This window comes from Anabas testudineus, chromosome 4, assembly GCF_900324465.2.
Source record: "Anabas testudineus chromosome 4, fAnaTes1.2, whole genome shotgun sequence".
Taxonomy (NCBI): Eukaryota; Metazoa; Chordata; class Actinopteri; order Anabantiformes; family Anabantidae; genus Anabas; species Anabas testudineus.
In genome coordinates, this window is record NC_046613.1 from 23845775 (window position 1) to 23857342 (window position 11568).

General features: G+C 45.6%; 2 protein-coding genes across 3 annotated transcripts in view; both read left to right on the forward strand.

Moving 5' to 3' along the window:
* The window catches only part of zc3h3 (zinc finger CCCH-type containing 3), a 49649-nt gene extending 46505 nt beyond the window's left edge, over positions 1 to 3144 (forward strand). Inside the window, exons 10-13 of one of the 2 annotated variants that reach the window (XM_026345821.2) lie at positions 276 to 439; positions 544 to 701; positions 1309 to 1399; positions 2937 to 3144. In XM_026345821.2, the coding sequence (XP_026201606.1) occupies positions 276 to 439; positions 544 to 701; positions 1309 to 1399; positions 2937 to 3006 (483 nt within the window). In that variant the 3' untranslated portion in view covers positions 3007 to 3144. The remainder of the gene's footprint in view (positions 1 to 275; positions 440 to 543; positions 702 to 1308; positions 1400 to 2936) is intronic. The other variant, XM_026345822.2, reaches the window with a different exon arrangement.
* Positions 3145 to 7465: 4321 nt separating this feature from the next.
* On the forward strand, positions 7466 to 11077 carry mafaa (v-maf avian musculoaponeurotic fibrosarcoma oncogene homolog Aa). Its single transcript, XM_026346475.1, has 2 exons — positions 7466 to 9203; positions 9298 to 11077. Exons 1-2 carry the CDS (start codon positions 8269 to 8271, stop codon positions 9365 to 9367), a joined length of 1005 nt encoding a protein of 334 aa, XP_026202260.1. The 5' UTR covers positions 7466 to 8268; the 3' UTR covers positions 9368 to 11077.
* The last annotated feature ends 491 nt before the right edge of the window (positions 11078 to 11568 follow it).

The following is an 11568-nucleotide window of genomic DNA, read 5'->3' on the forward strand; positions in this document are numbered from 1 at the left end:
TTATGGCTGCCTTTGTAAAAATGATTGTGGCCGAGTTGATGTTAAATTTATCCATCTCTTGTGTTTAAATACAGTTGAGTACAGTTACAGTTCTGCTTTAAATCTCACTTATAAGTCACTTTAAATAAAAATATCTGCCAAATCAATAAGTTACTCTATTTCACAGCTTACAAAGGCCAAAATCAAATCGATCCATATTCGCTTTGATTTGTTAATGTATGAGCAGTTGTAAAACCTCAAGCCTGATGGTCTGTGTTTGTAATGATCTGTATCAGTGTAAGAAGAAACACACTCTGGTGTGTCCCGACTTCTCTAAGACCGGCTCCTGCCCACGGGGTGCCCGCTGTAAGCTGCAGCATCGTCTGCAAGGCAAACGAAACGCTGTCAATTCCTCTACCACCCCATCCAAGAAAGCCCGAACCAAGGAACCTTCTAACAGGTTTGATAACCGTTAGCAGAGCACACAGTTTAATCTGTGATGGTGAAAGTCATCATCTTCTTTAACTTGATTAATTTTAACTCTCATATTTTTCCAACCTCCAGGCCCTGTCTGTCTATCATCATGCCTCAGGACTCTCCGGCAGCTGCCGGGACGCCCATTGTGGGTGCCCTGGAACTGCCTTCTTTCATCTCTCTCTCCAGCTCTCCAGAAGAAGCTGACGCACCCGACACACTGCCAGTCGAAACCTCCCAGGTTAAAGGTAACAATATACATACAAACCTGAAGCATCTCTGAGTGTCGGGAATGTTCACAAAACAGCTCCAGTGTAAAATCAGTGTGATGTTAGGAGTGAGGAAGGAATTCAGTGGTTAATTTACAGGTCTGAAAATGGACATTATCTGTTTGAAAACTGTTCTTTATATGTGTTTACATAGAACTGTTGTTGGTTAGGACCTGCATCTGTAAACTGTACAGCTTTTTCAGATGTAAACAGCCAAACTGAGGGTAAGTGGATGAAAGGATTTTTAAAGTGATACAGATCTGACTCTGGGGGTCTTAAGATCAATCCTGTCAGTAACAATTAAAAATTATCTCTACAATAAAAAAAATATATATATATTTCACAGATTTAGTCTTTTCCCGTCTCGGAATAAGAAAACACAGCGTCTGGGTTCTTCCCCTGTGAGACTTCACTTCTCCCAATTTAGCAAATAAAATTTTTGCTAGGAGTACCGAGGGGAAACCAATCCTCTTTGAGGGGACTAGCTGTGCTTTCCTTAAGGTTGACTGTCACATATGTTACAGTGATGGTTTGTGACAGGATCTGTTTGTGAGGAAAGCCAAGAGATCATTTGTCCGTTCATCAGGGCTGCAGACAGATAATGATGATCATTGCAGAGCGGCAGAGATGAGTGTGATGATGCTCAGGGGAGGAGTGATAAAGCTCAGAGGACAGAGGTAATAATATTTAGGTTTTAGGCTGGACGGAGGCACAGCTGAGCTCTCTGTTGACAGACTTGACAGATACAAGATTAGGAGAGGGGCAGCCTCCCACCCCTCTCCTCCTCTTTCTCCTCACACACCAGGCTCAACTATCCACCTGCTCCTGCCTGCAGGACACACACACACGCAACATGTGACTGCTTCGAACACCTGTGTTCAGCCTGTCTTAGCATGACAACAGTAATCTGGTTTTTTCATTTTGACTTTAACATCTTTCCTATGGGACTCTTATTCAAGTGAAATTATTCACTGGAATAATTACATTATTATTATTATTATTATTATTATTATTATTATTATTATTATTATTATTATTATTATTATTATTATTATTATTATTATTATTATATTAAGCTATTTGTCCACAAACTGCTGGGTCAGTGATGTGATACCAGTTCCTCCAGTCCACAGTTTCATCGTGTGTTTTCCTCACTTGTATGGCTGCCAAATGGCTAAATGGAAATCTGCTATATTTCCCATTTCTGAAAATTTGAATTTACAGTTTTAAAGAATAGAATACATTAGTAATTAAAAATGACCGTTTGAATTTCTCTTAACTATGAGTGAGGTTTCTTTTGCACTGACAAAACATCCTAAGAGGCTGAAAGTCTGGGTTTAAAATAATAGTTTAATTTTAAATCCTACAAATTACAACTATTGTGTTACCGTTCGTATTCCTCTGGACCAGACTGTATTTAGAGCCTTTGATCTGACTGCCGTCATCGTGAGTCCTGAACTTCTACTTACACACAGTCAATAATAATACGGCAGTAGACATGTCTGTTTGAATCCTGAGAGGTTCTGTAGGTTTGTATAAATTTACTAATGTACAGTTTACAAGTGTAAAAGGAGGTGTTGCACACATCTAGAAGCTCGGTCTAAATCTTCCCGTTGAGTCGCAGCTGAGCCTTGAACCTCACTTTAGGTAAATTCGGACATCTCCTCCATCACAGCTTCTGATCTGTGAACAGTCGACTTCAGAGAATTGTTCACGGGCCCAGTTTAAACTGTCGTGCCCGTAATAGAAACGTCACTGAGCAGCTCTGTATCTGTCTTAACACACAAACACACACATGATCCAGTGATTCCTCATCTCCACCTCCTCTGTCCGGGTGGTTTGTGCTGTTAAGTATTACTAATGATATAGTGTCCCTCCGTACCACACTGCTCCGCCCAGAGCCTCATTAAATGTGGAACTCAGCCAACGAAGCTCCGCTTTACTTTGCATAAATTAGCTCAGACGCAATGTATCACTGCCAATACTGCAACCACACACACACTTCCTGTGCACACAACTTCATCCATCCCCATTGTCCTGGTCTCTTCCTCATTTACTCATCAGTTGAGATGTCATCACTCAGCATTTCGGCGGGATTCAACACACAGTAGATCAGAGTCAGTTTCACATGAATGAACACACCCTTCGTCTCTTTTGTCATTTAATTTCAGCCAATTCTTTTCATTTCAATTTGCTTTTGTTTTTCTTCCTCAGAGAAAAAGCTGCAGATCAAGCCACGACTGTGACACAGAGAGCAGCAGCAGCAGAGGTGAACGACACTTAATGATTTCTGAGCTTCAGGTTTGTCCTGGCAGATCTCTGTATTACTTAACTCAGGTTCTGAAAGTTTTATTTTTAATCTATTTTACACCAGTTTGGATGTTGGTTTTGTAAATTTAGCAAAATAAAAGTTTGACTTTTACGTGGTTGTCTCCCGGACTCTTTCTTTCACAAGTTAACTCTGAGTTGTGAGTGTGCTTCTCGTTAATTTAAACTTATTGTAGATGAGGAAATGACTTATGAGTTTTACTTTAAAATATATCACACCAAGTTACATTTGAAGTAGAGAGGCAGCAACAGCAGTTTGGTACCACGTGCTATCCAGCGCTGCTTTGAGCTGGTTCAGTTAACTCCTGTATGAAATACAAAGGACAGACGTCTGTTATCAGGCCCGATGCCATGTTTTAAAATGTTAAACCCAAGATGATGTATAGAAATAAAGTCTTTACTAAAACTAGTGAACATGACTCCCCAGGAGGGAGGATACGGAGAGAGTGTTTGTCTGTGGCCACCATGGACCTGATCTACTGTAAGGCATGTGTAGAAGAGCGTAGCAGAGCAGGGAGAGGGGTGGATTGGGTTTCATGTAATATCTTAATTACATATTGTAGCTTTAATTGGGAGCTGTAGAGCTTCTTATAGGTGTATATTTCTCTTTTAGCACAGACCCACATCATCTGTTTCCAGACTTTATGCTGAGTTGTGCTAAGGAGATGTCCAGTTCTGAACTAAACGCACAGATCATGTGAGATTGATATTGATCTTCTCATCTCATCCTTGGAAAAAAAAAAAGGTGTTTTCCGATAGTTTGAACCATTTGTACGTCAGTGACTACACCTTCATTACAAGATCGGACTGACTTTACAATATTACTGATGAGCTAACGTGTCACACAGTCACCTACCACCCGTTAAACAGAGCCGAACACATTTTGTCAGGCTGTGTGTGTCCGACTTGATTCTCTCTCAGATGTATTGACAGCAGCGACTGGAGATGGAGAGCTTGACGAGATTCTCAGAAAAGGCAGGAGACAGGGAGCCATCACTCTTCTCTCCACACGTTTTTTTTTTTTCCTTCCTTCCTCCTCCTCCTCCTCTTCACCCACGTTGCTCCTCTGCTGCGCTGAAGACATAAGTGCCTTAGACAGATGTCTGCTGCCTCTTGTCTAAAACCCTCAACGTGAGCTGCTGAGCTCGGCAAACTCTAATTAAGATCAATATTTCAATTTTTAGTAAAAGCGCACGAGACGGAGAGAAGACAGGGAGAGAAATCATCTGTCCACGGAGACTCAAAGAGACAAAAAGAAAGGTCAACTGTGATTCTTCATTAGGTGTGTGTGTGTGTGTGTGTGTGTGTGTCTGTCGGAGAGATTTGATGAGAACTGGTTTGAGAGTGTGTGGTTCACGTTTTCAAAATTCCCTTTTCCGAGGTCTCTGCTGTTTTATCTTATATGTCGTTAAAACTTTGGCCCTCAGAAAACATACGCATGTTACGTCATTCAAATGTTTCAGCTCTGTGAACGAAAGTTGTTTAAAATGTTCAGTGGAAAGTTTTGACGACTTCAAACCAGAAAAGAGCTCCACAGAAAACCTTTTAATCCTTTTACTGTCACACACACAGGCCTCCAATTCTCTGATGGAAAACTTTCCCACTGACGCTGAAGGGAAAAACGAACGTGTTGCACAAATTAATGATGATGATGATGATGATGATGATGATGATGATGATGATGATAAAGCAGGTGGCAAACACAGAACATTCAAAGTCACTGGCTCAGTCCCCGAACCAGGAGCCTCACATCTGGGTGGAACAAGTTGATCTACAGGTCCGACTGTGGTCGTACTGAGGACGTGAGTAGGACTCTAACTAAAAGGTTTGGTAAATATGATCCGATCTTTGGAAACTTCCCTCAGCTCACGCTTCCGTTTCCTGTTTCACTCGACAGGTTATTAAAACGAATCATTTTGCCTCCACATAAAGTGCTGAGATTAATCTGGATGATGGTTTACAACCTGTCTGATCACCCAGCTGCTGGTACTGGTCCTCTACTCATGCTGACTGGATCAGACTTGGTTCCTGTTGCTGCTGGAAGTCTTTGTAAGTCCAGTCTTCACAGCCTCACTGGTCCAGGATGGTGCAGATCAGATCAACCAGCAGCTGATGATGATTTTAAACACGTTCACCTGAGACACTTGTACACGTCTCATTTCTTCAGCGTCTTGTTCCTGAACTTGTTTCAGTGTCTTCGTGTTGTTAAAACTCTTGTTCTGGTTCGAGTCTCTGTGAAGATTCACTTTCCCAGATCTGAATAGTGGGTAGCACAGTGTGGGGGGGGGTACTGATCCAGAACTGCCCTTGAAGCTGACTTTGACGTTTGGCTCTTTTCAGTCCAGATCATGTGACGTCACGCACATTGCTTCTTTCAGACCCCCCCTCAGTCCACTGAACAAACATGGTTTCTATACAAGCGAGGCCTCCTACATGTGCTGACCCCCCCCCCCCCCCCCCACCCCCGTTCACTTCACAGTCCTGCACAGTTACAGCTGATTCCTCCACAGCGGCATTAGTGATTTAACAAAACCCCCCAGGCTTCAGATAACCCTGAGCCCCCTCCTGGAGCCGCTCTCTTTGGTCCTGATGCCGGATCCATCTGCACCTTGCTGATGTCCATTTTGCTCAAATCGGTAGAACTGCACCTGCAGCGAAGTCCCAGTGTGCAGAGGCACAATGAAAACCCTGACTTCTGAAATTTATGTCCCGAGCCCCGGGCCGCGGACCCCCCTCCCCCCCCCCCCCCCAGTGAATGGACCCAGCAGATCTTCTTAACGGCGCCGTTTCAATGCAGACTGCTTAGCTGAGCGTTCGGGGGCCAGTTCCTGCTTATTAGATAAAACCCCCTCTGTTAATGACTTAGCGCACCTAAACTTCAAAAAGCTCCATATGATTTCTGTCCCTTCATCTTCATCCTCTTCTTTTCATCCTCGCCAGCACATTTGAGGCGGGAGGGGGGGGGCGCGTATTTCATGGCCCGCTCGGACGGGAAGTAGAGCTCAGCAGCTGCGCAAGGTTTTCCTCCTCACATCTGACCAAGTTAAACTTACTACCACCTGTTTTCCCGCTGATGGCCACTTTATTCCACATATATCTCTCACTTATCGCGGGGTAGATGGGCCCCCGGGGGGGCGGCGGCTGCTGAACAGGCGGAACGGGTCAGGTGCTGCGTTGTCCCGGTTTAAGTCGTGCTGTGGTGACAGCTTATCTCCGGTATCGACATCCTGCTCAACCTCCAGCCCCGATGCGCTTCACCCCAATAAACCCCCCCCTCCACAAAATAAGACTAATGTCCCAGAATGGAGCCGCGCGCCGGCGCTTAATTATCCGTCGATCCGCGGGGATGAGTCCAGATTCAATTTGCGGTTAATTGCGAATGAAAGCGTTCAGACCCGCGCCAGGACTTTCCAATCATACTTAACCCGCGCGCAGCCGCGGCGCGGCCCCCCCTCAGCCGCGGGAACGCGCATTGATTCTTTTTTTTTTTTTCGATCGATCGATGATTGATCGATTTGTGGTTTGTGGAGTCAGAAGCTTCCTCAGAGAGACTATGTACAGTAAAGTGTTTTTAAGGAAGCCAATAGAACGGAGCTCTTTTCTTTGTGGAGCCAAGTTTAATATTAGATTAACCAAAGTTTGATTTGCGCATGTGCAGTGACCACTCAGACCTCACGGCTCCGACTCTTTATTTCATCAGATTCAGCTTTAATCACCTGTTTTCTTCCTGAACATGGTTCATTTCGCTGCCTTTAACAGAAACAGCAGCACAGCGTCTCATTGAACTTAGTCCTGATCAACACGTTTCTTATTTTTCACCTTTGACCTCCTCTGTCCTCAGTGACTCGAGGTTCTTTTAACTATTTTCACTGCGCTCATTATTTCTAATCACCGTTTTAAAGTGATGTTAGATGATGTTGAGGATGTTTCACTGAACACTGGTCCTCCTGAATTTAAATAAATGAAATAAATAAATATTATTATAATAAATGAAATCTAACAACATCTGAATCCTCGCGCTCAGCCTCGTTATGTAACTGACACCCCCTCTTGATCCAGTCTGATGTGTTCCTCAGTTCCCAGTAAACATTTTTTTTCTGTATCTGAGAACCAGCGGAGCTGTGCCCCCCCCCCACCCCCCGAGCTGCGGAGCTCCGTGCAGTAGCACCTGCTCGGTCACTAGAGGGGGGATCTGCTGCACCTGTTCCGGCTGCGCTCACTTCGTGTCCGCTCGGCTCTTCTCGTCTGGTCCGCTGCCTGAGTGGAGGGGGGGGGGCTGCTGTAGCACGATGCAGATCCAGCGCTGTGATCTCCTCCCATTGGCCCGTCACACCTCTGTGTGGGAGGGTCCGGGGGCCACGCTGTCTTTATAAGTGCACTTTGCCTCCCAGCGCCTCAGTGACACTGTGGTTTCACCGCGAAGCTCCGAGAAACAATTAGAAATAAAACCAAACGGGATTAATCAGAACACAGTCAGAAGGTCAACAGCGCGCTGGAGAGGGGGGGACAGCACCGTGGGACTGGATCACACATCTGGACTGAGCCCAGCAGCAGGGGACCGGACTCTGCAGCTTCCAATCTAATTCACATGAACTTTGAAAACTTGTGCACGTGTCGGACTCCTGGGACTTGTGGGCTCCTCTTTACGCGCGTTCCCCTGTGACTGTCACACACCTGCTGTGCGTGTGTTAGAAACTTTCCATCCGGGCCGTGCTGCAGTGACTCCGGCCGCTGCCCGGGAGTTCAGCACCAGCTGTGAAGATGATGCTGGGACAACGTTTCTAACAGAACCGAGGACAGTAAATCACAAGCAGCAGAGCGGGCTGCAGAGGTAAAGCGAGGACAAGACAGGTTGGTGTCTCCAAATTCAGCGGGCTCGAGTTTCAGCCGCCTCGGGGGCTCCTGGTATTAAAGCTTCATTTGACCCGGGATAAGTTGTCAACAAGAGCAGCGAGCGAAGCCGCGCTGGCAGGTGGACAAGTTCATGTACATGCATACGTATATTCACGCTACTATATATAGAAGTTGTCTTAGGGACTAGCAGCCTTAATAAATTTCTCCACCCACCCGCTGGCCCTGCAGCAGCTCCACGCACCGGGCGTGTGCGTGTGTCTATATATACACCACACAGGCTTTGAGTCCTCTTCGCAATCTGTATCCGAGAGGGCTCCCCGCCGTCGGTTTGGCTGTGAGGGCAGGAGTCGTCGCATGGACTGACATGGCCACCGACCTCGCCATGAGCGCAGAGCTGCCCAACAGCCCTCTGGCCATAGAATACGTGAATGACTTTGACCTGATGAAGTTTGAGGTGAAGAAGGAGCCGCCGGAGGCCGACCGCTACTGCCACCGCCTGCCGTCGGGCTCCCTGTCCTCCACCCCGATCAGCACGCCCTGCTCCTCCGTGCCTTCCTCCCCCAGCTTCTGCGCCCCGAGCCCGGGCGCGCAACCCAACCAGAGCCTCTCCAGCGGGGTCAACGGCGGCGGCAGCAGCAACAACAGCAGCAGCGGCAACAACAATCACAGCATCGCGGGCAAACCTCAGCTGGAGGACTTGTACTGGATCCCCAGCTACCAGCACCACATCAACCCCGAGGCGCTCAACCTGACCCCGGAGGACGCGGTGGAGGCCCTCATCGGTAACGCGCATCACCACCACCACCACCATCAGGCCTATGAGGGCTTCCGCGGGCAACAGTACGTCGGGGAGGACCTGTCCACGGCCTCGGCGGCCCACCACCACCAGGCCCACCACCACCACCATCACCACCACCACGGCCACCACGCCCGCCTGGAGGACCGCTTCTCAGACGAGCAGCTGGTCAGCATGACGGTCCGCGAGCTGAACCGGCAGCTGCGGGGCTTCAGCAAGGAAGAGGTGATCCGCCTGAAGCAGAAGAGGCGCACCCTGAAGAACCGGGGCTACGCACAGTCCTGCCGCTTCAAGCGCGTCCAGCAGAGGCACATGCTGGAAACCGAGAAGTGCACCCTGCAGAACCAGGTGGAGCAGCTGAAGCAGGACGTGGCGCGCCTCGTTAAAGAGAGGGATCTTTACAAGGAGAAGTACGAGAAGCTGGCGAGCCGGACCTACAGTGGCGCTGGACCTGCGAACACGAGAGACCCGTCCGGGAAACAGGCCAACACCGAGTTCTTCATGTGAGACACTGATTTGTAGCATAGACTGTGAACTGCACCCCCACTCAGACATCCTCGTAACATTAATTTATTTTTTTCTGTATTTTGTTTACAGTCTCCCCCCGGACAGAAAAACACATCTTAACAAATTCGATGCGCACAAACGTAACGCGTGCGCATTGTGAGTCTTAAAGATGTTTTGGCTGAACTTCTGTAAGCCCACTACGAGCCGTGACGTGGGCACATGGGATCATTTACCCTGTAGACTGAACCTGGTCAGAGGTCTGACTGAACATGACTGTCTTAATTCAGAGAGGTGATTTTGTCTTAAGGGAGGATGGAGGGGTTTTTTAAAAGGGGATGACCGCAGGTCGAACCCGCCTCTTCTCTGGCCCCAGAAAGCTCAGCAGACTGTTTGTGTACAGGAGGCGGACTGTGCTGCAGAGAAAGAGACTTTTTCAATATTGCAAGTCTATAGTTTCCCACTTCCCCATTTGCAACCCTGCATGCAGGACATGTATGGTAACCTCGAGTCATCTCCACAATCCTTCCACATGTATGGAAAGCATGGCCCACGGCTCTCTCCTCCTCCTCCTCCTCCTCCTCTTCCTCCTCTCCTCTGCCATCAGTAAGGCCTGGGTATGCAAAAAGCCACAAAAATGGTTTCCCACAGCCCCTCCACCCGCCCCCTCCCCTCGGAGAGGTGCAAGGACTGCGGACTGAAATGCAAAACAATCTGCTACTGAATGCGTCTTTATGCTGTTTTCAATCAATTTTTCTATTGTTTTAAAAAGAAAAGGAAAAAGACAAAAAGAGATTAACTGAGCCAGATTTTAGACTGTATTTATTTCCACCTGTACATAACGTGTAGAGAAAAAAAAAGCGGTGACCTGTGTTATTTTACCTTCTCTCTTTTTAAAGAAAACTGCTTTTGTTGCTTGGATTATTCGAAATGTCTTAATACAAATGTTTGTATGTTACAGCATGCAAATCGTCTATGGTATCCTCCTACTGAACATGTGTAATGTCAAAGGCAAGCCTATACTGCACTAAGAAGAGATCAAACTGGACAAACGTGTTGTTTTCTCCTCGTAGGACCTTTGATCTGGTACTTCTCTAAAACCCTGAGGTGAAGGTCACATTTATTAGATGGACTAGATGGATTGCATTCGCTGCTAAAACTCTATGCACCAACCTGAAGATTACAAAGTTGATTTTTTTTTTTTTACTTTAAATATTTGTAGACAAACATTTCTGGGGCCTGCGGTTCTTCTGCAGCCCGGTGTCTTAATGAGATCTTGTGTCTGATAGGAGGATGCTTGCTGGTGGTGGTCAGAGCTGTTCTTGGAGTAACTCGATGCATTATTCTGTCAACAGGAAATCCCTGGGTCGTGTGTTTTCTGCTGCCTAGATATATGTGCAATATTGTGCAGAAGTGTCCGTGTTCAGCCTGAAACCTGTTGGAAAGTGCAGGAGGAGAGGCTGTAAGTGTTCAATTTAAATCGAAATGTCACAAAAACCCGCTCTAAAAAGAAATAAAGCCTTTTTAGTCCATTGGTTTCGTTCCGAATCTGTGTGAACAAAAAGAACAAAAAGAAAACGACCACAACTTGAAATGAAACGTGTCTCTTTATTATTTAGACCAACAACAAATTACCTCTTTGCTTTGTTTTAATGTGACTGTTGTGGTTTGATCCTTTTTCCTGAATCACAGCCTCCAAACAATTCGATTTTAAATTAAAGGAAATCCGAACGAACTTCTGCACAGTGCTGTTAATGTATATCTGTACATATGATTTCTATATTTATTCAATGAACGTGTCCTAACGTGTCAACAAGTGAAAAGTGGAACGTTGTTGAGAATCTTGTTTTCATAATGTTTAATAAAAAGTTCTGTCCCAAACGTGTGCGGCTGCTGCTGCGTTCACTGTCACCGGAAACTGGATGATTTAGGAAAATAGAAACAACGAAAGCCTCTAAATTATTCAAACTCGGACTTTATGTAAGAACGTTAGAAATTTAGTAGAGTAGAGTTTTTTATTTTGGGCCGACTGAAGCTCAGTAAAAAAAACAAACAAACAAACGAAGAATCCGTTCAGAAATAATAAAAAATAACGACGTTTATTTAACATTTAACCAAATGTGTTAAAAGAGAAACGACAGTGTTTGTGTCTGAGAACGAAAAATACAAAGTATAAAATAAATATAAAGCCATTTAGACCCAAGTTTAACCTGCGTCACAAAAACAATAATTAATATTTATTAAATGTTAAAATATAACAAATTAATTTCTCTCAGAATCGATAAATGTTTATTTCTAATGACTCGAATTATTATTATTATTATTAGTGTTATTATTATTATTGTTATTATTATTATTATTATT

Excerpts from the sequence above, each read along its gene's own strand:
- mafaa (XM_026346475.1), top strand. The coding sequence starts at position 8,269 with ATGGCCACCGACCTCGCCATGAGCGCAGAGCTGCCCAACAGCCCTCTG. Across the intron at positions 9,204-9,297 it reads GCCAACACCGAGTTCTTCAT|TCTCCCCCCGGACAGAAAAA; the intron begins GTGAGACACTGA and ends TTTTGTTTACAG.